We start from the raw sequence: 27,240 nt of genomic DNA on the forward strand, positions 1-27,240 counted from the left end.
TTATGTGGAAACTTATCTCATAGGAACAGTATATTTTTTTTCTGTAGAGTATTTATTCTGAATAACGCATTCATTTATTGATCTACTGAAGTTGTAATTGCTCTGTAAGTGTGTGGTGCTAAATAAAAACACAAAGAGAAAACAAATTGTCCATCTTTCTTTTAAAATGGTTATGGGAAGTGTGAAGCCCAGACAGTATCATTTGGGCTTAGAGGCTATTTGTATTTTCATTCAGGTTGGAAACAGAAAGCATCCCTCTAAAGCATGGCTGATTAGGCTACATGAAAGCAAGCAGCCTCACTATTACATAGCCACGTCTCATAGGCTTGCAAGGTTATGAATTTAACAAATCCTGAAATGCACCTATGGACCAGTTTAGTTATGCACTGTAGAGACATAGGCTATCAAAAGGCAAATTATGGTTACCTCGCAACACCCCGTCCATATTGCCTTGTTCTCCAAACGTTTGCTTTGCTCCTCCTGTGTCACATACCGTTGTGCGCATGCCCGCTGCATCCCTCAACATCCCAGACGTCAAAGAAACCGTGCTTCTTACCAGGGAAGATGATCATCAACCCAGTTCGGTGGAGCGCACTGAAGGCTGATTTCTCCTGAACGGTGCACAGGACCAAGTTTCAAGCCTGTGAGATCAAACCCCAAGTACTAAAGTGAGATCTTTTAACAATTTGGATTTGCAAAGATGTCTGTATCCACTATGGAATTAAAGAAATCTATTTCGGACTCGGAGAAAACATTGAAGAGCTACGGCGCTGTGCAAGAGACCGACTGGAACATGGATAAAGGTAAGGGTCATATGTTGTTTTTCAAATCTGAGCAGTGCGATGGCTTGTGTTTCAGAAACATCGTTATTTTAAAATGCATTCTCCCTCCCCACTTACGTTTTAAAACATTTGAAGCTCACTGAAAACACCTTCTGCTACTGATCTTTTGTCCGGCAAATAACATATGCTATAGGCTACTGTGTGGGGTTGTTTCCATCTCCTTAGACATAAATGCCTGCTGCAATAGATAGCCTACAATATGAATCTGTCAGTGATCCAGTGACCCATATAACACTCGACTTAACTTGCATAGGCTTTTAAATCAGGGACACCCATTTAGAGAGAGAGAAATCTATATTTAAACAAATAAATAAATAAAAAACCTGACTGAGAAACACCAGTGCAGTGTAGTGCAGGGTTGCCTTATGTTCACCCATTATACACAATGCAATCACAAAACACAGAATAACAAATAAAATAAAAATAAAAAAGAAATCTGAATGGTTGAAGTGGGTTGCTTGCTTCACATGAGTGATTAGATTATATATCTCCATACTGCTATTCTTTCTCCATGGATGAACTCTTGAAGGTTTCTCATGTCCTTGTCCCACAGCGCCAAAAGGTTCTATGGAAATCTTGTGAGCCTGAAGAATCTAGATAGCACCATTTCTGGGTTTGTTTCCTGGCTGAAGTGGTTCTGCTTATCATCATGGTCCATCACAGTGTCTGGGAAAACTTTATCAGTTCTCCATGGACACAAATAGAGAGCGTGCATAAGGGAGGGAGAGAGTTATATAGAGAAACCTCAGAAAGCGTGTTCCTAGGACTTTTTGAGAGATAGAGAGCGAGAGAGAGAGAGAGAGTAACCATAAAATGAAATCAGAGATGATCCAAGTAGAAGAACATGGAGATTAATGCTGATGTTCAATGAATAGGAGCAGCTGCTTCTATTTTTAGTCTCTCCTCTCTCATTCTCTCTTTCTCTCACATACACACACACACACACACACACACACACACACACACACACACACACACACACACACACACAAAGAGCAACGCACTTAACACACTTTCACATCATGCATTTGAATGAAGACAGGTATGCCATATGTAAGGGATAATGTATAGAACGCCAGTCATTATCGGGAAATATAGGTCCCAACAGGGCGAACCGGACCCCGATGCGCAGCGGAAATCAAAAACACACAGATACAGTACAAACGGACACATACCTTGATATAATAATTCCTCTTTTTCATCATCATACATTAGAAATCATATACCCAAAGCAAGCCATGCATTCCAGTCTGTAGCAGACACTTCAGTGCAAATGCAACTTGAAGGCCGATAACTGCATCACCTCAGTCCCAGAGCCTGCAGCTGTAAATCAAGCCTCCTGACTGCATGTACAGTAGGTGTCTTGTAACGTTCCCTAATCACAAGCTGTTCCCTAATCACTAGCTCAGATCCAGGTGAGAAGCACGTCTGTCCGCTATCTGCAGTTGTAGGGATTTAGCTTGTAACTCAATCCCAACACATCTATTTTAAATGTTGTTGTTTTTTCTTGCTATTGTGCATACTCATCATCGTATTGGCTCTCTTTTCTCCAAATAAAAACAGGCTTCCTGTTAAAATGGGGGTAGTTTTTGTTTTGCGGGTGTATGTGTTCTCCTGAGTCCACAATTTCTTTATTGAACTGCACTGTAGAAGTGGCATCAGCTGGAGCGAGAGGCAGCTTTAAAGCTTCTGTGTGGATTTCATTATTAAAGGCTTGGCTTACGGCCAACTAGATCCCTTGGTCTAGTCACACCAGCCTTGAGTGGGCAGGGTGATGGTACGAATGCATGTGCAGTGTGTATATTATGTGTGTGTGTGTGTGTGTGTGTGTGTGTGTGTGTGTGTGTGTGTGTGTGTGTGTGTGTGTGTGTGTGTGTGTGTGTGTGTGCACGCTTTTGGACAGGGATATGAGACAGAGACTGTCTGGCAGATAAACAAGAGAGAGAGAGAGAGAGAAAGAGAGAGAGAAAAAGTGTGTGTGTGTGTGTGTGTGTGTGAGAGAGAGCGAGAGAGAGAAAGTGTGTGTGTGTGAGAGAGAGAGAGAGATAGATAAAGTGTATGTGTGTGAGAGAGCGAGAGAGAGATAGAATGTGTGTGTGTGAGAGAGAGAGAGAGAGAAAGTGTGTGTGTGTGTGTGCGAGAGAGAGAGAGAGAGAACATAGACAGACGGTTGGCCTGGTATGTGTTTTTTGATTATGCAACAGTGCAGCACTGACTGGGCAGTACACTATCTGGGCTAACACTCTTACTTACTGTGGATACTTCCCTCTACTCAGAGCAGCCAGGTAGCTCATATATCCACACAACACTTATTTCCAGCTCAGATTTTACTACAGACACTCAGGAAGCAAGCACAGTTGGAGCACATTAGCTGTGATGCAGAGGTGTGTGTGTGTGATTGTGTGTGTGTGTGTGTGTGTGTGTGTGTGTCTGTGAGAGAGTGTGTGTGTGTGTGTGTTTGCGAGAGTGTGTGTCGGCGTACTGTGAGTGTCGGGCGGGGGATGCCAGTCAGACATGATGTCCACCCTCTCTCTGCTCTCTCCGTACTCTACTCGGAGGCCTGGGCCGTTCCATCAGTTTGTGCTGACTGGCCAGACACAGGACAGGACAGGAGGCATCCGAGCTCACTGCCGACCACTCGCTGGGCCGAGCTGACAGTAATGGAGGAGACATGACGACTCCACACAGCAGGCTGGCAGTCTTCTTTAGTTACACGTCACGCAGTCACCTGTGGCCTTGCCCTTTGACTTGCCGTTTTCGAGCCGTCTGTTAGTAACACTTTCGGAAGCTCATGGTTGGAAGGAACTACTGTTATGTACTTACAGTATAGAGAATTTAGTGTTTGGTACATTTTCAAAAAACCTTATTGGCCTCAATGTATATATCGCAATGTATGCGGCATACACTAATATAACACATGCAGCACAAACTAAAACAACATTATTAGAACTGGTGTGAACTGTTAGTGCTAGCAAAACTTAAACAACACTATTAGCACTGGTGTGAACTGTTAGTGCTAGCAGATGTTTTCATCCTGTTCAGGATATGTCACCATCATCACTGTGGTTAAAACTCCAAGTCTAATCAGTGCTTCCAAGACCAGGCGCCTTATGACATACTGCCGCTTTCGTTGACAAAAAAAAGCGGTCGTTTAGCACCAGTCGTTGTCCCTGACTCCATTGTGTTAGGTGCAACGGGGGCAGTGCTTATCTTGTCCTTTGGCCCACTGGAGCAGAACATTTATAATTGCCTATTGTGAGTGCAGAAATGGCCGCCGTGGCTTGTTGCAGTAAAATGACACAGGACAACAAGCGAGGAGCTGCTGGCACTGCCCTGTTCACCAGAGAAATATAGAGCCTGGCAGACTCAAGGCCACTCCTGGCATCCCCTCTTTAATTGTGCGAGGGTATAAATGCCCAGTATGAGTGTTCCCCAGGCATCCATTTGCATAGCTACAGGACAATCTGTTTGTCTTAGTCAGCTATTGCTGACACAGAGTTGACGAGGCGTGTTTATTTTTCTGAGTTTAGTGTGTCCTGCTTGTTTCAAAGATTTAAAGATAAAAAGGAGCTTTAGAACTGTCAAGGAGGATTCTGGGAAAGACTGCAGCTTCTAAGGCTATCCTTTAGGCGCAGTGTTTATGTTTGTGTGTGGATTTCATAACTACATGTGACAAGCACAGATGAACAACTTTGTTAGAATGGGCTTAATTAAGTTTCCAGTAAGGCTTTGAGAGCATGTTTTAAGGATACAGCCACAGTCTATTTATGAACCAGTCCTATTTTGCATTTTTATTTGTCACTAAATCAAGGCCAGATACGTTTCCAGTCCTGAAAGTTATATGCAGACCTTGAGTAGAGTACTTTATAAAGGCTCGGATGTATTGCAAAACAAACCTCCATTGTGGAGAAGTGTAAAGAAATCTGTGGAGGGAGTGGCGTCAGCTCTTGTGTGAAGGCTGGAATCACATGTCTTCAATAGAAGACATTTGAGCGTATTCAAGTGTATTAGAGCAGCTGTTGGTCAGGTCGGTAAATACATGTCTGCTGCTGTCTGGGAACAGAGGAAGAACTGATCTCAATTCCTTTTACCTTTAAATCCCTATTAAACCCCACTTGTCTTGCGAGGGTAATTTTTACTATCCAGGAATATAAAACTCATTGTTTTCCTCACTAGTTTCCTTTGCATTTAGGAGAAATGGACGCTATCCCCTTCTCGTTTTGTTTCAATTAGTAAAAATACAGAATTTTACAGTTCATAGTTTTGCTCCCGTAACAACTACATGTAATCATACAGTATATATTCACACTAAAATACATCCTGAAATACAGCATAGAATGAAATACATCCACTTGAAATACACCTATTCAATCTCCTACTCATTTTCCGTTCCTTATTCCTCACAGGAACAGCTTTATATTGTCCTACAGTAAATACCGTCTCTCCATCTTAGCTTCACTATTTGCTTAGCACACTTTAGGGTGTCTCCATCTCTGCTCCACCTCTCTGACTGACCAACAGTGGTCAAATTAAGGTGATATATCTATATATACTGTATTAGTGTGACAGGGGTCATTTATTTATGATATGCAATGTGTAATATCCACAGTGTATACCATATTTCTGACCCTTTGAATGTATGGTCACGATTAGAGAAACTAGTGTTCACGTTTAGCTTTCTCCACATAACACCCTCCCTGGGAAGCTGGTGCTTATGACACTTATGATCACATGTGCTCTGTCCCCTCTGTGTCCCCTCAGGCCAGGGGGACGTGTCCATGATCGACAGCACCATGTCCCCAGACGAGATCGAGGTGGAGATGGCGCGCATCCAGCGTCTCCGGGAGGTCCTGGTGCGCCGCGAGTCCGAGCTGCGCTACATGTGAGTCACCCTCGCTCTCTCTCTCTCTCCCTCGCTCTCTCTCTCTTTCTCTCTCTCTCTCTCCGCCCATGATAGCATCATCACCGCCACCGCCGCCGCCGCCGCCCACGTCACCACGGCAACATCAGCCACGTCACCCCTCTGAGTGCTTTGCCACGATGCCTTATCCCCTCAGGGCTCTGAGCAGGAATGTACACATTGTTATACCCACAGACATGCCCACTGCTGCATGTGTCCTTCTATTAGCGCACCAGGGCTTTCTGTTAGGTGACTATCAATTTCCTGCTGCGGCTGTGCAGACAAACAGTTAGATGCCCAGCGGTCAGTCTGGAGCCAGAAGAGAGGATTTAAAAAGGTTACAGACATTCTGCACAGGGGGTGTAGATGGAAAAATATGGCTCGATGGTGTTTTATGCCCCCAACGTCGTCTTCCAGGCAGCACTGCCACCGTCGACTGAAAGGCACCTTATCCTAAACCTAACCCTAACCTTAGCCCATACCTAACCTTAGCGCCTTCCAGGCAGCGCTGCTTGAAGACAACGTTGGGGGCACAAAACACTAAGAAACAAAAATATGTGGTGGGGGATGGCGGAGGGGCTTTTATCTGTTGTTGTGAAGTCTGGTGGTGTGAGGCAAACTGCTACCGAAGTTTGTGAACACACACACACACACACACACACACACACACACACACACACGCACACACAAACACACACACACACACACACACACACACGCATATAAACAAACACAGAGGCACGTAAATGTGTACACTTACACACACACACACATACACACAAAAAACACACACACAAACACAGAGGCACATACACATACACAAATACAAACAAAAACAAACACACACACACACACCCTAAACAGATGGAGAGGCAGACTGCAGTAGCTGCTGGAAGCAGTAATTGGGTACATGAACAAGAAAGAGATGGAGAGAGAGAGAGAGAGGGAGGTAGAGAGAAAAAGAGAGTTGGAGGGAGCGACATGGAAGGGGAGGGGGACGATAAAGAGGGAGGAGGTGGGAGTGTGGATGAGTCATACGCTGATTTATAGCACTGAGGATTAAGTCCCTTGGTGGCTGTCACTGCAGAGCAGACATGGGGGGAGGAGGAGGAGGAGGAGGAGAGGGGGAGCACTGGACCTGGAGGCTTCAGTGAGCTCTGAACAAGAGGGACTAACAGGCGACATGTCGCCCAGTGACAGTGGGTGATTCACCACCCCCCCCCCCCCCCTCACCTGGCGGCCCCGCCGCCTTTTAATCAGAAGCGTCAGCATCTGGGAACACTCATTTCCTACAGCCTATTGATATCCGTGAATATTGAAAACATCCATTTGAACAGGGCTGGACTTTAACATTACACGCCCGTGATAAATGCTTTATCTGTGCCTTCGCTCGCGTCAGTGGCACGGCACGTTTGTGATACATGGGGAGACGCCGGGTCAGGCTCTCACCAGCACAAGGATTCAGGACTGTCAGGAGCGGTCGAGTCGTCTCCGTCGGGAGATGATTTAAGACACGTGTCAACTGTGGTCATTTAGAGCCTGGAGGAAATGAACTCTAGACGCTGGATATGAAAATACGCCTTGAGGCTCGTGAATATGGAGACGCTAAATGAACTCGAGAACTGGCAGTCTACTCTCAGTGTTGGGGTTTTTATCTTGTGATTTCACTACATTTACATTTAGTCATCGCTTTTATCCAAAGCGACTTACAAAAAACAATACGAAACGATAAAGGTACAATACAACTAGGACATGTTACAGTTTTTCTCGATTGCTTTTACCTGCTTAAGTAAACTAGAACCCACTTGGTCTTCATGACTACTTTCTTTGCACAGCAAAAGTCATCTCTTGCGAATGTGTTCACACATTTTCATTGGGTTCACACATTTCTCACACCCTTTTGCAAAACAGTTACAGTTTTTCTCGATTGCTTTTACCTGCTTAAGTAAACTAGAACCCACTTGGTCTTCATGACTACATTCTTTGCACAGCAGAAGTCATCTCTTGCGAATGTGTTCACACATTTTCATTGGGTTCACACATTTCTCACACCCTTTTGCAAAACACAGGTGTCATTCAAAAGCCCCAAACTCTATTGGTTTTCCCATGCTAAACAAAAGGAAAACATCTTTTCACAGGTGGTATAGATTCCTTGCATAAGTCTGAATCTCTGATACACCTGTGTGAAACTCCTTTGCACAATTCTTCAATCAGCAATCATTCATTATACATAAGAGATGTCTGTTCTGTGTTGCTATTTGCAAGTATGGATCTAATGCACATTTAGACAAAGTACTGTATTGCCTATTTGGTGGAGAAAACAGTACAAAAGGTGTTTACTGTAGGTCTATTTCGATGAAAAATGACAAGTTGTAGTTCAATGAAATTTACTGTATCTTGCTAGGTATTTACTGTATGTCTTACATGTCAATGGCAGTTAAATCTTGGGAGGAATTAATAAATTATTTTTATTCAGTACATTTTATTCAGTACATTTTGTCTTTTCACAGTTTTTTTCTGATAGACCTACCAGAAAAATGAGAAAGTAATGGAACAGACATAGCAAAAAAGCTCATTTTGAGAACTAGATTTTGCATTTTGTTGTCCAGTGTGTAATGATTGATTAAAGAGTGTTTTTTAATTGGCAACAAGTTGTAGTGTTTGAAGGCAAGATTTGCTTTTGCTGCATGTTTTAAGTGTTTTGAGAGAGTTACTAACAGCCTTTTGCAAGCAAAATGTGTCATTTTGTCCAGAGTGCTTTTGTTCAGACACGGGTGTTAACTGTTTTGAGAGTGTGATTTCAGAGTTGACACAGGTATCAAAACGATCGAGAAAAACTGTAGTGTGGCAAGAAATAGTACTACTAGGAAGCAATTAAATGACAGTTCAAGCGAAGTAACAGTTTTTCTCGATCGTTTTGATAGAGAGGAATCTATACCACCTGTGAAAAGAGGTTTTCCTTTTGTTTAGCATGGGAAAACCAATAGAGTTTGGGGCTTTTGAATGACACCTGTGTTAACTGTTTTGCAAAAGGGTGTGAGAAATGTGTGAACCCAATGAAAATGTGTGAACACATTCGCAAGAGATGACTTCTGCTGTGCAAAGAATGTAGTCATGAAGACCAAGTGGGTTCTAGTTTACTTAAGCAGGTAAAAGCAATCGAGAAAAACTGTAAGTCAAGGGAACGAGAAGAAGAACGGTCAAGATAGAGAAGTGTTTTTTGTGATGTACAAAAACGTACTGAAAACAACCAGAGTGTCAGGTCTCGGTTAGGTTGAAAGTTATAAAGAAGTCATAAAGTAGCTTCTTTATATAGTGTTCCCTTGGTGTAGGCAGCACAGAGAACTAGAGCTGCAGGCAAACCTCTCCTCAGAGATAGAGATGTCAGCAGGCACGACGACAGCAGAAAACACACACAGGGGGCGCACTGACAAGACAGGCTGGCGTACGTCATTTGAGGGGAAACCTGAACATCTTCTGTGCTTGTTTTGTTCGTCCTTGCAGGATGGATGACATTCAGCTGTGCCAAGACATCATGAGCCTGAAGCAGGAGCTGAGGAAAATCGTGCTGGTGCCAGGTAAGCTCACTGGCACGCCACCACCCTCCCCGCCGCGGGTAGAATACGGGCGATGCTTCAAAGGCAGCTGCTTGCTTTGTCAGAAGTATTCCGATTTCAGCACGCTCCGAGCCAGAGACAGATAGGCTCTGTTCAAGTGCACACACATCTATCAGGGGAACATTTCTCCTCTTTCTCTCCTCTTCTGTGAGGGATAGAAACACACAGAAGTGCAGCAAAGAAATCCCCAGAAATCGTACATACAATCATACAATCCTCCATCACCATCACCATCACCCTCACCACGGCAAACCACACATTAAATACACCTTAAGCTGTATTTTTAGTGTATCTGCAGCCTATATGCCATAGACTGACCAGTGGCCCCATCTATAACACATGACCACGCCTACGGCTCCTCTGGCGGTCACGTCCACATCTCCACTGGAGGCCACGCCCACGGCACCTATGGAGGCCACGTCCACACCAGTAGCACTGGCCGCTGCTCTCTGGTCAGCATGCTGGCGGACTGCGGCAGTGCTGGGCTGGCCATGGGCGACGGCTCTGGAGAGAGGAGAGGAGTGGTCCAGGAGGAGTAACAGTGTCCACGTCTCCGTATCAGTGTTTGGGAGAGGGCAGCAGGTCTGGGCCTGTGGTGGTGAGGTGTCGATAGACTGAGTGGGTAGCTGCCGGTACTCACTGGGAGGGCGGCCAAGAGGAGCTGTACCTGCAGTGAGGCTGGAGAGAGAGATCCACAACATGAGAAATGAATGCACTGCTTATCTACTGCTTATCTAGCCTACTGCTCATCTACGAAAGGACTACAGCAGCTGTAACCTCTACTCATCATTCCGGCAGAAGGAAGCTATGTCATTTTTTTATGGCTTTATAAAGTGTGTATGCTTGTTTTAAATCTATATATGTTTAAATATAAACATAGTACATATAGCATTATTAGCACCAGCCAATCATAGTCATTATATCCCAATGACTGTATCAGAATTATCTTTAATTATTACTTTGTCCCAGCACTGTCATTAAGTACTTTTCTTACACTGGCCCACACTCTGGTCACCACGTCTTACCCAGGGAGAGAAGCAGAGTCCAGAGAGAGGTGGTGCAGACCGCTACAGGCGTGGGCTAGCGCAGCCCTGACCTAGTTTCCCTACCTAGACTCTCCCCAAATGGCTGTGACATTGGGATTTATGTGCATGCTTTAAGAGCCTCAGGTGTGACTGTGTCTGTGGTCCTCTGAGACCCAGTCCATCAGGAGGAGCCACGGGGTGTTTTCGTTTAAAGGGGAGAAAAGCTGATGGGGCACTTCCTGCTCTCTGCTCGGGGTTGGTAACATAGCAAGCCATTTCCCAGACTGCTTAGCACACTGCTTTTGCATGTGTGTGTGTGAGAGAGAGAGAGAGAGAGAGAGAGAGAGAGAGAGAGAGAGAGAGAGTATGAAGGTCAAGGGAATAAGGAAACAATAGTAAACATTCTCAGTGCAATCAGATAGATGCAAACTCATGAATCCATAAACAAAGTCTATGGAGATGACCTTGCAGAAAAAAAACTAGCTCTCGACAATGTTTGCAGACTGCATCTGTCAAAACCCCATTTATCAAATATTACCATTTCCATATGAAAGGTTCAGATGCAAAAGCCTCTAAATGCCACCTACGTCAAAAATGAGATAAAGATGGTGAGTGAATGCTCTCCTCACATAGTATACGTTAATCAAATAATTTAACTTCAAAACACACCAAATAACACTCTCTTCCTGGTCTGAAATATCGATTTCTATGCAAAAACCTATAGGAACCGGATTTTAAATGCTCATTTAAAAGAAATGTGGTCAGACGGATTTAGAGGGTTTTGCATCTGAACTCTTCATATGTACTCCGAGAGAGTAGAGGTCACTCCGCAGATAACAAATCACTGATATAGACCTAAGGGAGGACATAATAGTATAATGGCTATCAGTTATAATGGGCTGTGTTAATTACCCTAGTAGATGGGTTTTGAACGAGGCTAAAAACCTTGATGAGAATGAGTCTATGAACCATAATGACTCTCATAATGTCAGCCAAATATACCACACTGCACATATTGTCTCACTAACATAAACATGGCTACAGGATTCATATCTGTTTTAATCTTCAGACCTATGTTTTCATATTCTAGTGTTTTGTTTTGAGTTATAATGACTCCACTGTGCGGCAGTGGCCCATCTAGAAGGCTGTGTGCAGTGTCCGTGGTCTCCGAGGTTTTAATGAAAGAGAATACTCACAACAGCCTCTCTAGTGCCGTCTCCTCCTGGGCCTATCCGGCCTGATTAAAACATTAATGTAGTCCGGCTGGCCATAAAGCTCGTGGCGCGACGAGATGGAATTAAGTTAAACACTCCCTTTGGCCATATCCGTGGTGCTCCCCGCTCAACGTCCACCACAATATATCAAGGTGAGCCAATCCAATTAGTGGACAATGTGCTCCCCTCCAGCTCAAATAAGAGCCAGTCTTCTGGAGCGTACACTCATGTTCATCCTCTCTGGATGTCTTTCTCTTTTTGTTTTAAATCCATTCATCTTTATTCCACAGATGCTTCAGTGCTTTGGTATTATAAGGATAATACTGAAACACTCACACACCTCTTAATCCCATTTAATCCCCTCCTTTACTCCCATATACACACACACTACAGTAATGTCTGGAATGGATTAATATTTTCAAGGAGAAGGTATTAGCAATATCAGGATCTGTTGTATCTGTCTGTGTATCCATTCGATTCTGAGGGAAGTCCACCACTGTGAGAAGCCTGACGAACAGTATTACAGTATATACGCCCATCTATGTTTTTGCTCCCCATAGAGAGAGAGAAGACCAACACTAAGGGACGCCCACCACTGTGGGATGCCTGGTGAATGAGTATGTACTGTCCACCCATCTGTTCTTATGCTCCCTGTAGAGAGAGAGAAGACCAAGAAGCACCGGCAGGGAGAGGAGGAGTTAATCCAGAAGATCCATAAACTGGTGCAGAAGAGGGACTTCCTGGTGGACGACGCGGAGGTGGAGAGATTAAGGTGAGACGCGCTCCAGTGGGAAGAAGGGGGTGATTTGTATTCTGGCCATAACTCTATGGTGGCACCCCTGCCATGCTGTGACGGATGTAAGGGATTAATTCAGAGCAAACTGTTCAAAATGAATCACCCAGTCCAAATCCAAAACAAACTGTACTTAAGCATGACTTGTTCATGTACTTAAGCATGACTTATGTTTAGTGGAATTCAGTGATTGCATATTAAGAACATACAGTGTTAAAGGGTTAGACTAACCATAGATTTTCAGTGATTTTCTGTTGCTGGCTGTGAGATTTCTTTTGGGTGAACAAGCTATTGTGTTTATAAAATTAGTCATATCCCCAAATGTGATCATCAAAAATATGTAATATATAATATAATAATCATCATTAAAAAATCATTTAAGAATGGACATATCACTCATGCCTATTTAACTCCTTAGACTAACTACCAAAAACCTCCTAGCACAGACCATAAAGCGTCAGTTTGGCTCTTATTGTTTTTGAGCATCGATGGTGCTTCACCCTACTCCTCCGTAAACTGATGACTGTGCAAGCGCTCGGGGAGCAGGCGTCCAGTAAGAGCCATTGATTGGAGCGGAGCGCCCGGCTTTATGTAATGGCCTCCAGTACGCGCTTAGACTAATGACTCCCCCTCGCAGGATCAGTGGCGCACAGATCACAGGTGAACGTCCCCATTAACCTGCCACGGCCGCTCCGCTGTCACCCACAATATTTATGTCTGTTTCATATTTATGTATATTTTCTCTTTGACAACCCCCAAGGTCTCTCTCTCGAGCCCAACATCTGTGTGGGAGTTTAATGGAGACAGGGAAAGGGGGGAATAGCACAGTGGTGATTCTCTTGCTCTCTGTCTGGTGGGGGCATGTTCAAGGGGAGGGCCCTGTGGCCTTGGTCTCTCAGCCCACACCCAGAGGAGTGTTGAGTCATCCTCACCCTCTTCTCTGCTCTCCCCCCATCTCTTCTCTCTCTCTCTCTCTCTCTCTCACACACAGGGAGCAGGAGGAGGACAAGGAGATGGCCGACTTCCTCCGGCTCAAGCTCATGCCGCTGGAGAAGCTGGCCAAAGTGGCCGAGGGTGAGTGAGTCCGAACCAACCCGAGGAGCTGCGGTGTCTCGTTTCAGGAAGGATGGAATGGAAGGAGGGGAGAGAGAGGAGAGGACATTTGAACCCAACTTCAAAGTCACTCCCTCTCCAATGCCTTCTAATTAGCTGGTCATAGAGATGCCATCAACATTTATGTACATTTTTGATGGCTTTATAAAGGCCAGAATAGTTCTGCCCTTTCATTGCAGTCACATTGGTTATGAGATGATCAAACTTGACTGATGCGTCATGTTTAATAATCTTACATGATTAGTGTGCTTCATCAAGCACACAGCATTGCAAATTAATTTGTAATTAATTTATAAATCATTTTAAATTATCTCTATTCAGGGAAAATCGTGGAAAGCAAAATGAAACACATTTTCTTCTATTTCATTAAGTATCTGAGAAAAAGACAGATAGCAAGGAATAAAATAAACAACCATGGATTGCAGGATATGTTTGAGTGAATTCATCACATTACATACATTAACTTTCACTGATGTGAAACAAACTGAAATAACTCCATCCCCCGTGTGTTCTGCTTCAGGTCCTGCCAAGCCCAAGAGAAGCGTCCCAGAGCCTCCGCCCAACAAGCCCTCCGTCGTCAAGTCCAGCGTCGCCATCATCAAGGACTGCTGTGGTGCCACTCAGTGTGCCATCATGTAACGAAACGTCCCTTCAACCACAACCCCCGCCACCCCCCAACCCAAAGCCCTCGCCAGACTCTCTCCCGTAACCTTAACCCACCTCCTCCCTCTGAGAAACCTGAGTGCTGAACTATCCTGCCAGAAGTGACAAAGTAAACAGGCGAAGGCCGAGGAACAGGATCAGCCTGAGCGGCGCTTGTCCGAGGCCGTAGGGGGAAACGCTTATCTTGATGAGCAGTGCTGCCGCTCATTGATTGCTAATGGAGCGGGGACGCTGTGCCCAGCGTGGTTTTAGCCTGTCGGACAGTTGTCACATTAACATTCAATTAGCCAATCAATGATGCGTGGATAAGACGTGTCAGCATGCTCCCCATAAACCACTCTAGAGTCTAGACAATGTGTTGTGCTATTACACCCCTGTATTCTGTACAGTAGGTTTAGGTTATATAACAGCATCGTTTGAGGACTCCGCAGTTTTGAGGCAGGAGTTTGGCTGAAAGTGCACAATAGTTGTTGTATTCTCACCTGAGAGTTCAGCTGGTTAAATGGATTCCTTTATTCTTTCTTTTGAAGCTGCATTGCTGCATTTTTGTACTCGAGTGAAGGCAACACTTTTTTTTCCACTGTGAGTTTAAAGTTTGATCTTTCACACCACATATGGTGGCAGAATGTGAAGAATTTTACAACACTGCCTTTAAATTCAGACAAAGCATGTGATGTGAGCAGCTTAAAGAGTGCCATTTCACCACAACTTTTATGAAGGCAACTTCTGGAATGGGCTTCAGTTCCTTCAATTGAGGCCTTTTTCAAAAGAGAACAAAATCTGTGTGATTTTTTTTTTGGTGTCATGTTGACAATTGCCAAGCACAAACACCCTGATGCTTTCACACATGCGCACACAGGTTTCACACACGGGAGGTGGGTCGAGAGGAGTCACGTCTCTTTTTTTCCACCACATAGTAGAACAGGTATACACACAAACACCCCCCCCCCCCCCCCCCCCATCAGCATTTTGACACTTTAATCAAAAGGGATCTCTGATCAGGGGTCAGTCTTGCACTGTGGATCCAGATGACTGTGGGTTGAGCTGGGCTGACCCTAGATCAGTTCCTCCACTATGAGGTGCGTGACACTGGGGCCGTCCTGGGCCACCATACAGCACCTGTACAGTACGGTTCCTGCTTCATGCAAAGATCCACTCACCCAATCCCTTTAATTTCATATGCAAACACATGAACAGAATATGCATCGATTACTTATTTTACAATGATTACATTGACCATCATTTCTGACTAGTGTCAACATTACTATTAGCATTGAATTTTTGTTCCTTCTTGCAGACAAAAAGACAAAAAAAAAAATCTTCAATATAATGCAAAGATGAATGCAATTCTTGTAAATACTTCGTCTAAATAAGCTCTGAACATAATGATGGGTGGAGATCTGGTGGTTATTTACTAACGAGATCTGGTGGTTATTTACTGCACTCCTGTTCGCTCCCTCTGAACTGTGTTTGTGTATTTCTCTCTTAGGGCCTTTTGCTATAGATTACACGGTACGTACACACAGAAATGTGATGATCCATCTCCATGTCTGTAAATATATGTTTAAATAAATGAGGCATCTTTCTGGATTTGATGGTTGGTGGTTGTCTCATGAGCATGGTCCCTTCATCTTACAAGATAATCAACATGTTTGTTACTATTCATAAACTCCCAGGATGAGACTCGTATCTTAGCAACACATCAGCAAAATCAGGGAAAAGGTTGATATACGGTGAGCACGATGGCTGCATAAAAACGAAAAAGGTTCAGTCTTTTTTGCAACGGTCAAGACATTCTATAATATATTAACTACACAGTTAATATCAACCCAGGTGATCTATCAGATGACCAGTTATTTCTTGGATATTAAATTTGTAGTTCTGTGATTTTTCTGGGGTTGCACTTGGTGCAAATAAATTTAAAAATCTAACCAAATTAAGGGAACACTTCAATCACACATTGGATTAGTACTCTGGCATTGTTCGTGTTGAGGTGAAACTGTTATGAGGAGAAGAAACGTTTGTCAGACGTTTTGTAAATGTAGGGTGGAAGAAGGTTTAAAAAACAAAAGTGTAATTTTTTAGAGCAGTGTAGTATCGGTGCACTATACACTATAAGCGTGTGATCGATCAGCATAACAGAATTGATGGAAGCTGGTGGGCACTGGTCACCATACAGTTCAAAAAGCCAAGTCAACAAGGAAAAACAGACACAAAAAAAGCACTGCAAGAGGCGAGTGTGATGCTTATATTTTATTAACTGGCTTTAATTTGGTCCCTTCAAAAACAAATACAGCAACAGAAACAGGGCTTCGGGAGTGGACTACAGACACAGAAGTAGAGCAGGGATATTCCTCCCCTTTGCAACACATTACAGTTAAATGGGTTACCCATGAATATAGAACTAATGGATTTGCAGCCTCTGCTCAAAAGTAATGATCAGACACGGTCTTGGGCAATCACCACATAATGTGGATATTCTTGATTCGACTTTAAGAGCTACTTAAACACTGAAGCACTGGTGTTCACACAATTTCACAAAAAAAATGAATGATGAACTGATTACTGAAAAAAAAAAAAAAAAAGCACAAGTGTGACACATTATCCTCGGGCGACAGTCACAAAACGTACAGAAGTAGCTCCCCAGACGAGGGGACAAATGAACATTTTTTTATTTATTATTTTAAAACAAAGAAGGAACCCACAGGCCATCTTCACTAAGTGATGATGGATTCAAAAACAACACTGAAATAGATCAACGTTATACTCTATGGCCCAGTGAAACAGAGGGCTCACTTTCCTGTCTGTCTCTTCCTGACAAGGCTACATTAAACAGTGTAGATCACTCAATACTATGCATAGATGCATAGATAAAGAAAAACATTGCACTTTACATGGTGGCAAAAAACTAGGCTCTCTTTAGAGTTGGTCAAAACTGTACAGGGTTTTTTTTCCTCTCTCCATTTTAAGAAAAATATAAAGAAACACTTCATTATGGAGCACCATTTAGAATAGCATTTAAGCCATAACAGGTTCTTAACATATGATTTATTTGATCAAAATAAATCTTGGGGCTTTAGTAATGCATTGGACAATAAAAAACAAAAACTCACATTTTTGTTTTTATCCGTTCACCCCAGATGATCCATCCAGAGCACGTGCCCAAAAATTGGGAATTAAATGAATGAAAGAGAAAAAAAAAAAAACCCAAACAACTGCCAAACAGAACTGTGGTACAACAGATCAAAGTCAGTCCAGTCTTAGAAAACAGGAACACAAGGCCATTTATTTGCCTACTAGAGTCTACATCTGCTGTGAAACTCTCCTGTGCCACCCAAACGTATTACTTAACCCTAACTCACTGTAAAGTAAAATTCAACACGGTCCTCTCAATTACAACTAGCCTGTCCAGTTAGTCCAATCTACTGGACCACCAGCCTCCAGAACACGCAGGACTTCCGTCTCCGGCTACAGCCCCCCTCTACCTCAGAAGAAAAAGATAGAAAACTAGAAAAACTACAAAATAAAAAAAGTAAACTACAAATAATCCGACAAGTGCAACAAAACTACAGACTACACTGTCGAACACTGGCAAAGATCTCCGACTGCTCGCTCGCTCGCTCATCCCCCTCAATGGTGCCCTGGCTGATACAAGCCATTGTAAGAGCCAGGCCGTCCTCACAGTACCCCAGCAGGCCTCTGTGTGTCCCACCGAGTGTTCGGGGCTCCCGAGGGCCCCGACGGTCTTTACGCTCGAGCCAATCGCTTCGTCCCGCCATGTTGACAAGAGGTGTATGACAACTAAGGCTCGTCATTATATCCAAGGCCAAATAAATAGGCCTGACTGGATATGAATGCACAGTGATAGCGGTAACTACTGTAAGCCTCTTAAAACACCATAACTTTAGACAAAAAAGAAGAAGAATTAAGACTGCAATTAAGGATGCAAGGACTTTAACCTTGGCATTTCCACAAGATAACTTTTGCACGAGACTACCGGCACTCCCGTTTAAGTCATCTGTGGATCAGTGCTACATAGAACAGGGGGGAAAAACACATACAAAACTCAAACAAAAATGAAAAATCTACATACTTAACTACATACCCATAATAACCACATATCCAAGTGCAGCCTTACCAACTATTCAGATACCAACACAAACAAGTTGAGAGGTATATATGCACGCTGATGTGCATATGTATATGTCTTCTCTACCTAGCCTACCGTAAGCCACACTCTTACACACTTTAGAAAGAAGAGAGGAGCGAGGCCTAGGAGAGCCAGAGGATACGTGTGCCGCCATTTTAACTGCTGCAGCCTACGCCTTACAGAATCCTCACCAGGGTCTGGATGCGTCCCTCATTAAAAAGAAGAAAAGGCCGACCCCTCAGAGTTTCTGTGATGGCTTTGGCACCTCATACAGAGGCGCGATGTTCCCCCGCACGTTCCAGAGATGGAGTCTGCTACACTGACAGGCACCAAGAGGACCCAGATCTTCAGGACTGTCCACGGATATAAAACTACGAGCCATAATAACGGATGCCTCAACACAACCTAACACATTCGTTTCTTCAGAAGTGTTCAACTCGACAAGAGAACTCAACGGAACTTGCAAACAACTGTTCTCTTTGCAAAAAACACTACACAAGACTAAAATGAATGCCCTCGAGGACAAAATTAATGCTTTTCTCATTGAAACGATCTGGATTATTCTCCCCACTCTCCTGACTGAGGAGCTCTTAAACGAAACATGGATGTAGACCAGACCTATGGCCAACCTCATGAGTGGCAGAAATGGGTGCACACCGGCCCATCACTCGATCTGTAAACACATCTTCAAGCTGTAAAACATGGTTAAAGGTACGAGGTGTGATAAAAAAAAGGCTGTCCTTTTTGGCTGGGTAAGCTACTACTATTTGAGACAACACATATAGAAATATGTAATTCACAAATCTCTTACACTATCTGTTCATCTTGATGGGTCATCGTAACAATAAAAAAATGCTTGTTCTTTAAAAAGAATAGAAGTATGTAATGTCTCATCGGTTGTAGGATTTTTAAATGACACTTGATGAGAAATTAAGACACTTAATTAGTCAAAATAATCAATTCCTTTGATGCTCCAGGGTGGCATACCCCTGTACAGTTTCAACCAACTACCGTGACCGAAGGTCTGCTCTTCTTTTTTTTCTTCTTTTTTTTTTTTTAAACATCTCATGCAAAGTCTAGAAGACAAAATTTCCTTGAAAATAGTTCCAAGCATAGAATGAATAGCTTTCATCCGTTTCATCTTGTACTCTTAACAACTCTGCAGGGGAAAACAAAACACACTGCTGTTTCCAGAGGCACACAGAGACAGACATGGCTTGAAGAGAGCCAATGGCAGAATGCCCAAGACCACTTCGGATGGAAGACGCATAAATACTACTCAAAAGGAAGAATGGCAGAGGGTAAAACTAGATGAAATAAAGGACTACCATTTGGACAGGGACGAGGGTGTTGTGGGATTGGGGATGGAGATTTGGGATTTGGGAGTGTGTGTGTGTGGGGGGGGGTTCACGCTGTTGTGACAGGTGTGAAGGAGAAGTTGGCTGCCAGTTTGACCTTGTTGCGGGTTGTGCGCTTACTGGGGCTGTCCGTGGTTGGCACGGCGAGGCTGGGTGGCTGGGGCTGCTCTGTTGCCATGGTGGACGTCGCTGGCGGAGGGGGGGTGGTGGTGCCAGCGTCAGCGTGGGCATCAGCACAGGGCAGCGTGTTGGCACGGTCACCCTGGCTGTCAGAGTCCAGGGGCTGGGCTGAGCAGTCACAGACATCTGGAGCAGACGCCGAAGACAGACGAGGCTCCTCTGAGCTGGCTGGCTCTGCTGGACGAGAGGCACAGAAAGAAAGTCAATGCAGGCGTTTGACAAACCCGTGATCTGGCAAGACATGACAGTGCATTGCTCCATCACATCAGGCAGGAATGCAACATGCATATGTAAAGTTCCTTGACATGCCTCTTAAGGGTCCTACAGCTAATCTTTTACACACTAAATAACAGTGGCGGACAGTCAGGGCCTTCAAGGCCTTCTCTGAAGGCCTAACTATTTTCAAACGAATGAAAAATAGTAGTGTCTTTATTAACATTTTACTTTACCATTTAGTATTCGCTTATTCTTGTCCTTCCCGATCGTTCTTGACTAGGCTAAACATATCCTACCGCTGTCCGCTATATTTGATTGACAGATTGTGTGAACAAATAGTGAGGGCGTGCGATACATTTTTATCCAATCGCGCGTCTTCCCTTGTTAAGGGCCGCATCAGGCCTTCACAAGGAATCACTGCGTTTTCGGTACCTAAGCAACCATTAGAAATCATAGGTTTGGATTCGTGTTGATTGATGGCTACATCTGACTGATTAGCCAATCAAATCGACCTATTATGGCGAGGAAGGCAGGTCTGACTGCAGCTGGGCCTGCAATGTTCTAAAAGAATACCCGGAACCGTTCATCACGAATTTTGACGCTATCTATTTGACTTGAGGAACTTCGTGAGCATCTTCTGTCAGTCAGACTGACATTCACTGGAAAAGTACATGTCACTGGCATGGCTTTGGTTATAGCTATGGACAGTATATTGACCGTTTTTGTTTAAAAAATATATATTGATAAGACTTCATTAAGCAAAATTATATCATGTAAAGTTACAGTGTCAACTGGACTACATGTTAGCAAGATGCACATAATGTCAGCTAGCTCTGCACGTAGCTGGTCAGTAGCCTATGCAGGAATTGGTAAGTTTTGTTTCATGTTTATTTGACAACATAGACTTGTAATACAGTACATGCTTGTAATCTGGCCCTTTTCTTTATAAAAAGTGTTTTTGTGCTGCTTGCAAACCGCAGTGCTTGGTTACTATACTAGATTGTATGCTAGCTTAAAGTTGTGTGTGAGTTGATGTGGCTTTGGTGAAGCTGTCTGGATCAGCATCTATGTGAAAATTGTCATTTGCCTTGGTTTCCTGCCCTGCTATAGTCTGACTATATATCTGTGTTTTGTGGACATTATTGGTGAAATCAATGGCGTGGCCATCAGACATTATGAAATAGGCAACAAGCAGTAGTAGCAGCATAGGGCATTGCATTACATTACATTACATTTTCTGACTTTTATGTTTAATATCATGGTGGTGTGCTGAGAAATATTCTTAGCATTTTCTGTTGAGACACTTTCTCATAAATACGTTTGGCAAACACTGTAGGATAGCCTACTGTAGTTCCACATTAGCTTTTAAGTAATCAGAGCAGCAGCACAACCTAAAACAGTTGCACTGTAACGTTAACGTTAAAGCTACAGCTAAGTAGGAGAGCCCTACAAACAGTCTGAAGCAAGTTTGCTGATGTCAGATTAAATTATTAAATGAACACATCATTGTAGACCTGTGGCAGTGCCATATGTGCGTGCAAGTCATGAACATAAGTTAGACAACCGATAGCCTAAATATTTCAAAATAGTCTGCACAAACCCATACTTGAGCGCACTTGGTGTTCACTTTCAATATGACATGGACTAAATTGCACGTCTTCAGATAGTAGCAGGCAGCAGATTAATGAATATGGGTGATAAATAAGTAGCCTAGCCTAGCAGCCTATTCACTTTGCTGCTGATAAGGATGATGGTCGGGTGCTATTCGCCTAATAAAGATCTAAGCAATGCGGAATTCATTGTTTGTCTAACGAAGATTCTAGAGTGGTAGGCCTACACAGATTTGCGTGAGAAAGAGAAAACTTTCCCCCCCACCGTGAAATGCTGGGAAATTGCACATTTTAACGCTGAAATGCAAAAAAAATCTTCGGGGGGTATCCCCCCCCGGAACGCCCCCCTATTATTATTTTTTGTCAAAAATTAGTCATCATTGAAGGCCTAACCACTGAACGCACGGTCCACCACTGCTAAATAAAAGCACCCTTCAAGGTTTTAAGCTGTAATGATCTCAAGGTACAATGCAGACTTCAGAGAAGAAGGAAGGATATAATAATCTAACTGATCTGAACAGGGAAGTAGGGCTTTCAAGTGTTTCACTACAGAGAATGCTACAGCTAACCCATGTTCTCACAGAGTTCAGAATGAGCTATGTGGAGTCTGTGCAAAATGTTGCATTAGTGTGACTGCAGGCGTGAGAGCACGAGAGCGTGTGTAAGGCCCCTCACCTGTCTCTGGTTCAGCGTGGGCCCTCTCCTCAAAGTGGATGAGGTCGTCGGCGGGTTGGAGGGACACGGGGTCGGGCTGGAGCTGTGGGGAGGGCAGGCAGGAGGGGACGGGCCCACACAGCAGGTCCACCGGGGACCAGGAGCCCAGACACAGCAGCTCCGCATCGCCACCTGCAGAAGTGTCTGCTGTATTAGCCGCATTGTGTATGAGCCCCAAGTTAAAAAAAACACTAAACAATGTTAATACCATATTAACTGCCCCCGTGTATTAACCTCATAGCAGAAGAAATTTTGCAAAATCAATGTATAAACCGTGGCTAATAGTTACAGGCACTACACAGCAGGGACAGGTTAACACACTTACATCCACAGCGGGATAAGACAAACCGAGTCAAAGGCTGACTGAAAGCAATAAGAGGCCCAGGGCTTAAAGCAATAAAAGCGTCTGTGCCTGAAGTGATCAGACATTTATTACATATATGTCTCATTGCCTATTTTCAAATCTTAAGCATACCAGCTCACGCCTGAATTCAGGCACGGTGCCTGAACACTTTAAGCCCTGGAGGCCATCTCTCAGTGGCATCAAAAGTGTCTGCCAAAGGCCATTAGTGCGTGTGTGTGTACCTGGGCTCTGGTTCCCTGATTTGGCACTGCTGGGACTTTGGCTGTCTGCTCTTAGTCTGTCGCCCTCTGGCCCAGGACTGTCCCCCGAGCTAGTCCGTGCTGTGGGACACACACACACACACACACACAATGACTTACGGGCCTTCCCACAACAAGATGAAGGCAGTCTGACTACTAACATCCTGTCAGAAAACTGGACTGGTTATCTTTAGGGTACTAACTATCTGTTTTTCCATATGAGAACCAAGTGAACTTCTAGAAATTTAAGCCCTCATGAAGTACATGCATTTCTCTGCCACAGCTTAGCTAGGTAAACACGTCAATATATCTACCAATCAATGACACCCTAAGGAAAAGGATGGCCTGTTCATTAAGGGTGCATTCATGCTAGACCGTTTGGTCCGGACCCAAGTTCATTTGGACCGATGGTTGGGTGATTTTTGCTAATGTGATGCGCAACCTGGGTCCACTAGAAAACATTGATCTGGGGTACGGTTCATTAGAACTCCGGTGCAGTTTGCTACTGTTCCAAAATGGCCATTTTTGCAACGTTGCCAAGCGATATTGGTAAAAAAAGAAGCTAGTGTTTATGACATAAATGGACCCGGGTCCACAAACAAAAATGTAATGTGAACAGAGACCAGCTGGGTCAGGGCTAGGGGGTACGGTCCAGTTAAACGGACCCAGTGTGAAGGCAACCTAAGAGACATTACGGACCTCACACCTGGTATCAAAACCCATAAAAACAGCCCTTACCTTTCATCTCATTCTTCAGCACCAGTATCTTCTTGTGCCCGTGGCCTTTGATCCAGATGACCTGTTCACAGAGAATACACTAGTCATTTGTGGCTATAGCATTCATACTTTATCAGTAGACTACGGGTGTTGGCAGGGCAGCAGAATGTCTACAAATATTCTAGTATGCAAACAGACAGATGTTTTTTAACATGCATTTGCTTGCTTAGTGCAGCCAAATAACCTGCATAGTTTATCAGTTATGTGTGCGCGTGAGTGTGTGTGTGTGTGTGGTCGGTCCACAGCTGCATCTCCCTCTCTGCGTGAGCCAACCCGAGCGTACCTGTGGGATGGCGGCGAGCAGCTCGTCCAGTGTGGAGTAGCCGTAGGCGCGCCACTGCAGGCTGACGCCCGTGTACTTGCTGAAGGCGGCGGGGAACTCGCTCAGGAAGATCTGGTGGTAGTGGTAGGTGTGCAGGAGCGCGCGCACGCTGCGCGCAAACTGGTAGAGGCGCGTCAGCCTCACCCGCTCCACACGGCCAGCCTCAGCGTCCTCCTCCTCCTCCGCCTCATACAGCTGCGGCACATGACAGGACAGGACACACAGCGCAGAGTGTGGGTGTGTACAGGACAACAGGACACAGAGTGTGGGTGTGTACAGGGCAACAGGACACACAGCTGAGAGTGTGGATGTGTACAGGGCAACAGGACACACAGCTCAGAGTGTGGGTGTGGATAGGACAACAGGACACAGAGTGTGGGTGTGTACAGGGCAACAGGACACACAGCTGAGAGTGTGGGTGTGTACAGGGCAACAGGACACACAGCTGAGAGTGTGGGTGTGTACAGGGCAACAGGACACACAGCTGAGAGTGTGGATATGTACAGAGCAACAGGACACACAGCTCAGAGTGTGGGTGTGGACAGGACAACAGGACACAGAGTGTGGATGTGTACAGGACTTCAGTGACTCAAACATCTTTTTCTTTAAATAAATATGGATATGGCAACCTATGGTTTCTATACTCATTACAAAATGTATTTATATCATTGAGAATGTTTTGAGAATGGCTTGTTTTTTTGGTGTTGTACCTACAGCACAACTTTAATTAGCACACTGAATACCCCATGACTAATAACCTTTTGAATTTCACAACTGTATTAAAGTTCTGAATGCACGCCCAGCATCATCCAACCATCTCTACAGCAGTTTCTCAATCATAATCATTTGATGATGACAGACTGTGTCCAAGGCTACTCAAGGCCTGTGCTGCTGAACTGGGGGAGCCACTGAAGCACATCTTCAATTTGAGCCTACGGCTTGAACAAGTTCCAACACTGTGGAAGACATCAAAGCACATCTTCAATTTGAGCCTACGCCTTGGACAAGTTCCAACACTGTGGAAGACATTATGTCTTACCCCTGTCCCTAAGAAGCCACACCCTAGTGAGCTTAATGACTACAGACCTGTCGCTCTTACATCACATGTGATGAAGACAATGGATCGATTGGTCTTAGGTATGCTCAGACCCCAGGTACGCCATGCACTAGACCCGTTACAGTTTGCATACCAGGAGAAAGTGGGCGTGGACGATGCAATCACTTATCTTCTACACAGGACACATTCCCACCTAGACAAGGGGAAAAGTGCTGTGAGAATCATGTTCTTTGATTTCTCAAGTGCTTTTAACACCATCTAACACCTCAGATTGGGAGACAAGCTCTTGCAGATGGGTGTGGACGCTCACCTGGTAACCTGGATTACAGATTACCTGACCAAGCGACCACAGTTCGTCAGACTGAAGAACGGTCTCTCTGACACTGTGATCAGCAGCACCGGAGCGCCACAGGGAACTGTGCTCTCTCCAGTCCCGTTCACCCTGTACACATCTGACTTCTGCTACAACACCGAGTCATGCCACATGCAGAAGTTTTCTGATGATACTGCAATTGTGGGGTGTATCAGGAACGGGCAGGAGGAGGAGTACAGGAGCCTGGTGGCGGACTTTGAGCAATGGTGCATACTCAATCATCTTCAACTCAACACTTCAAAGACCAAGGAGATGGTGGTGGATTTCCGCAGGTCTAAGCCCACTCTGCTACCAGTCCACATTGATGGGGTCAATGTGGAGGTGGTTAGCACCTACAAGTATCTGGGTCTCCACCTGGACAATAAACTGGACTGTCAGCCAACACTGATGCACTCTACAAGAAAGGGCAGAGCAGGCTGTACTTCCTGAGGAGGCTGCGGTCCTTCAATGTGTGCAGCAAGCTCCTCAGGATGTTCTACCAGTCTGTTGTTGCTAGCGTCCTCTTCTATGCAGTAGTATGTTGGGGAGGAAGCACAAGGAAGAAGGATGCGGGGCGAATTGACAGGCTGGTAAGGAAAGCTGGCTCTGTAGTAGGAGCTGAACTGGAGTGAATCACTTCACTATCTGACAAAAGGACCCTGAATAAACTAATCAACATCTTGGACAATGAGTGTCACTCACTCCACAGCACTATTGTTAAGCAGAAGAGCCTGATCAGCTGGAGACGTCGCTCACTGCCTTGCACAACAGACAGACTGAAGTGTCATTTGTCCCCAGGGCCATTGAACTGTTCAATGCTTCACTTAAGGGAAGAGGAGAGATTGACTTCTCTGCATAGTCTGTCTGTCTCTTCACCCCCTCCATGTTTGGATACGGTCTGTCCACTAGCCACTTTTACCACTGTCTTCTGCCTCACTGTTTGCGTGCTATATTAGCACATTAGCACATATGCATAACCCCTCCCTCCATGCCACAGCCGAACTGTGGCCACACTTATACCTTTTCTTAAATAGTTAAATATATAGATATATAGACTTTACTTTACTTCTGCATTGTTGCACTGTTGGACTTACTCATTTGCACCATCACCATGACACTCATTCACACAGAGTACCTTACCTTACTATGCACAGAGAATCACAGGCTCAGTCCCTGCCTCAGTCATTGCAAGCGCCTCTGATTGATTAATCACCACTATGTGGATACTGTTTTTAGAATTGATTTAGATTAAGTGTTATTTAGTATAATTTGTATTTTAGTATATTCTTTATCTTCTACTGTCCTTATGGCTTAGTTGTGTTTTTATATTATATACTTTAATTACTCTTTCTGCTGTTAAAGAATGTGTTTGTGTTGTCTATGCTGCTGAGACCTTGAATTTCCCGAGGATCAATAAAGGATCTATCTATCTATCTATCTATCTGGATCTATACTTTTCTACTCCTGACAGCTCTCCATACCCTTGATTAAATTAAACTTGCTGACTATAAGGCAAGTGTAGACAGAGCAGGTCATAAATCTGCATTCTTAGTTCACAAATGGGGGTGTCACAGCAAAGAGACAAAGAGCATACTGTGCAAAAGTAGTAGAAGAACAACAGCAGCGGCAAAAATCACAGGAGCTCCATACAAAGCTCATCTCCTGAACTTCACCTTCCTTCTCCTCCGACCCTCAGAGCAGACTCATCCTCTAACAATGACAGAAAGTGCATCT

The 27,240-nt window shown here is 44.3% G+C and overlaps 2 protein-coding genes across 9 annotated transcripts in view; one reads left to right on the forward strand and one right to left on the reverse strand.

Annotated features, from left to right (window-relative positions):
• Positions 1-543: 543 nt before the first annotated feature.
• Positions 544-15,749, forward strand: bmerb1 (bMERB domain containing 1). Its single transcript, XM_042103166.1, has 6 exons — positions 544-803; positions 5,604-5,724; positions 9,247-9,320; positions 12,256-12,370; positions 13,383-13,465; positions 14,025-15,749. Exons 1-6 carry the CDS (start codon positions 701-703, stop codon positions 14,141-14,143), a joined length of 615 nt encoding a protein of 204 aa, XP_041959100.1. The 5' UTR covers positions 544-700; the 3' UTR covers positions 14,144-15,749.
• A 658-nt stretch (positions 15,750-16,407) lies between these two features.
• The window catches only part of LOC121718165 (meiosis regulator and mRNA stability factor 1), a 31,010-nt gene continuing 20,177 nt past the window's right edge, over positions 16,408-27,240 (reverse strand). For 7 of the 8 annotated variants that reach the window (XM_042103041.1, XM_042103045.1, XM_042103040.1 and 4 more), the window contains 5 exons: positions 24,059-24,292; positions 23,737-23,797; positions 22,981-23,079; positions 22,357-22,527; positions 16,408-20,032 (listed from right to left, as the gene is read on the reverse strand). In XM_042103041.1, coding sequence (XP_041958975.1) covers positions 19,725-20,032; positions 22,357-22,527; positions 22,981-23,079; positions 23,737-23,797; positions 24,059-24,292 — 873 coding nt within the window. In that variant the 3' untranslated portion in view covers positions 16,408-19,724. The remainder of the gene's footprint in view (positions 20,033-22,356; positions 22,528-22,980; positions 23,080-23,736; positions 23,798-24,058; positions 24,293-27,240) is intronic. The other variant, XM_042103044.1, reaches the window with a different exon arrangement.

This window comes from Alosa sapidissima, chromosome 9 (genome assembly GCF_018492685.1).
Source record: "Alosa sapidissima isolate fAloSap1 chromosome 9, fAloSap1.pri, whole genome shotgun sequence".
NCBI classification, from domain to species: Eukaryota; Metazoa; Chordata; class Actinopteri; order Clupeiformes; family Clupeidae; genus Alosa; species Alosa sapidissima.

What these genes read in the sequence shown, in the direction of transcription:
- bmerb1 (XM_042103166.1), top strand. Translation starts at nt 701, where the DNA reads ATGTCTGTATCCACTATGGAATTAAAGAAATCTATTTCGGACTCGGAG. An exon ending in CGACTGGAACATGGATAAAG is followed by an intron (nt 804 to 5,603) that starts GTAAGGGTCATA and finishes GTGTCCCCTCAG; the next exon opens with GCCAGGGGGACGTGTCCATG. An exon ending in GAGTCCGAGCTGCGCTACAT is followed by an intron (nt 5,725 to 9,246) that starts GTGAGTCACCCT and finishes TCGTCCTTGCAG; the next exon opens with GATGGATGACATTCAGCTGT.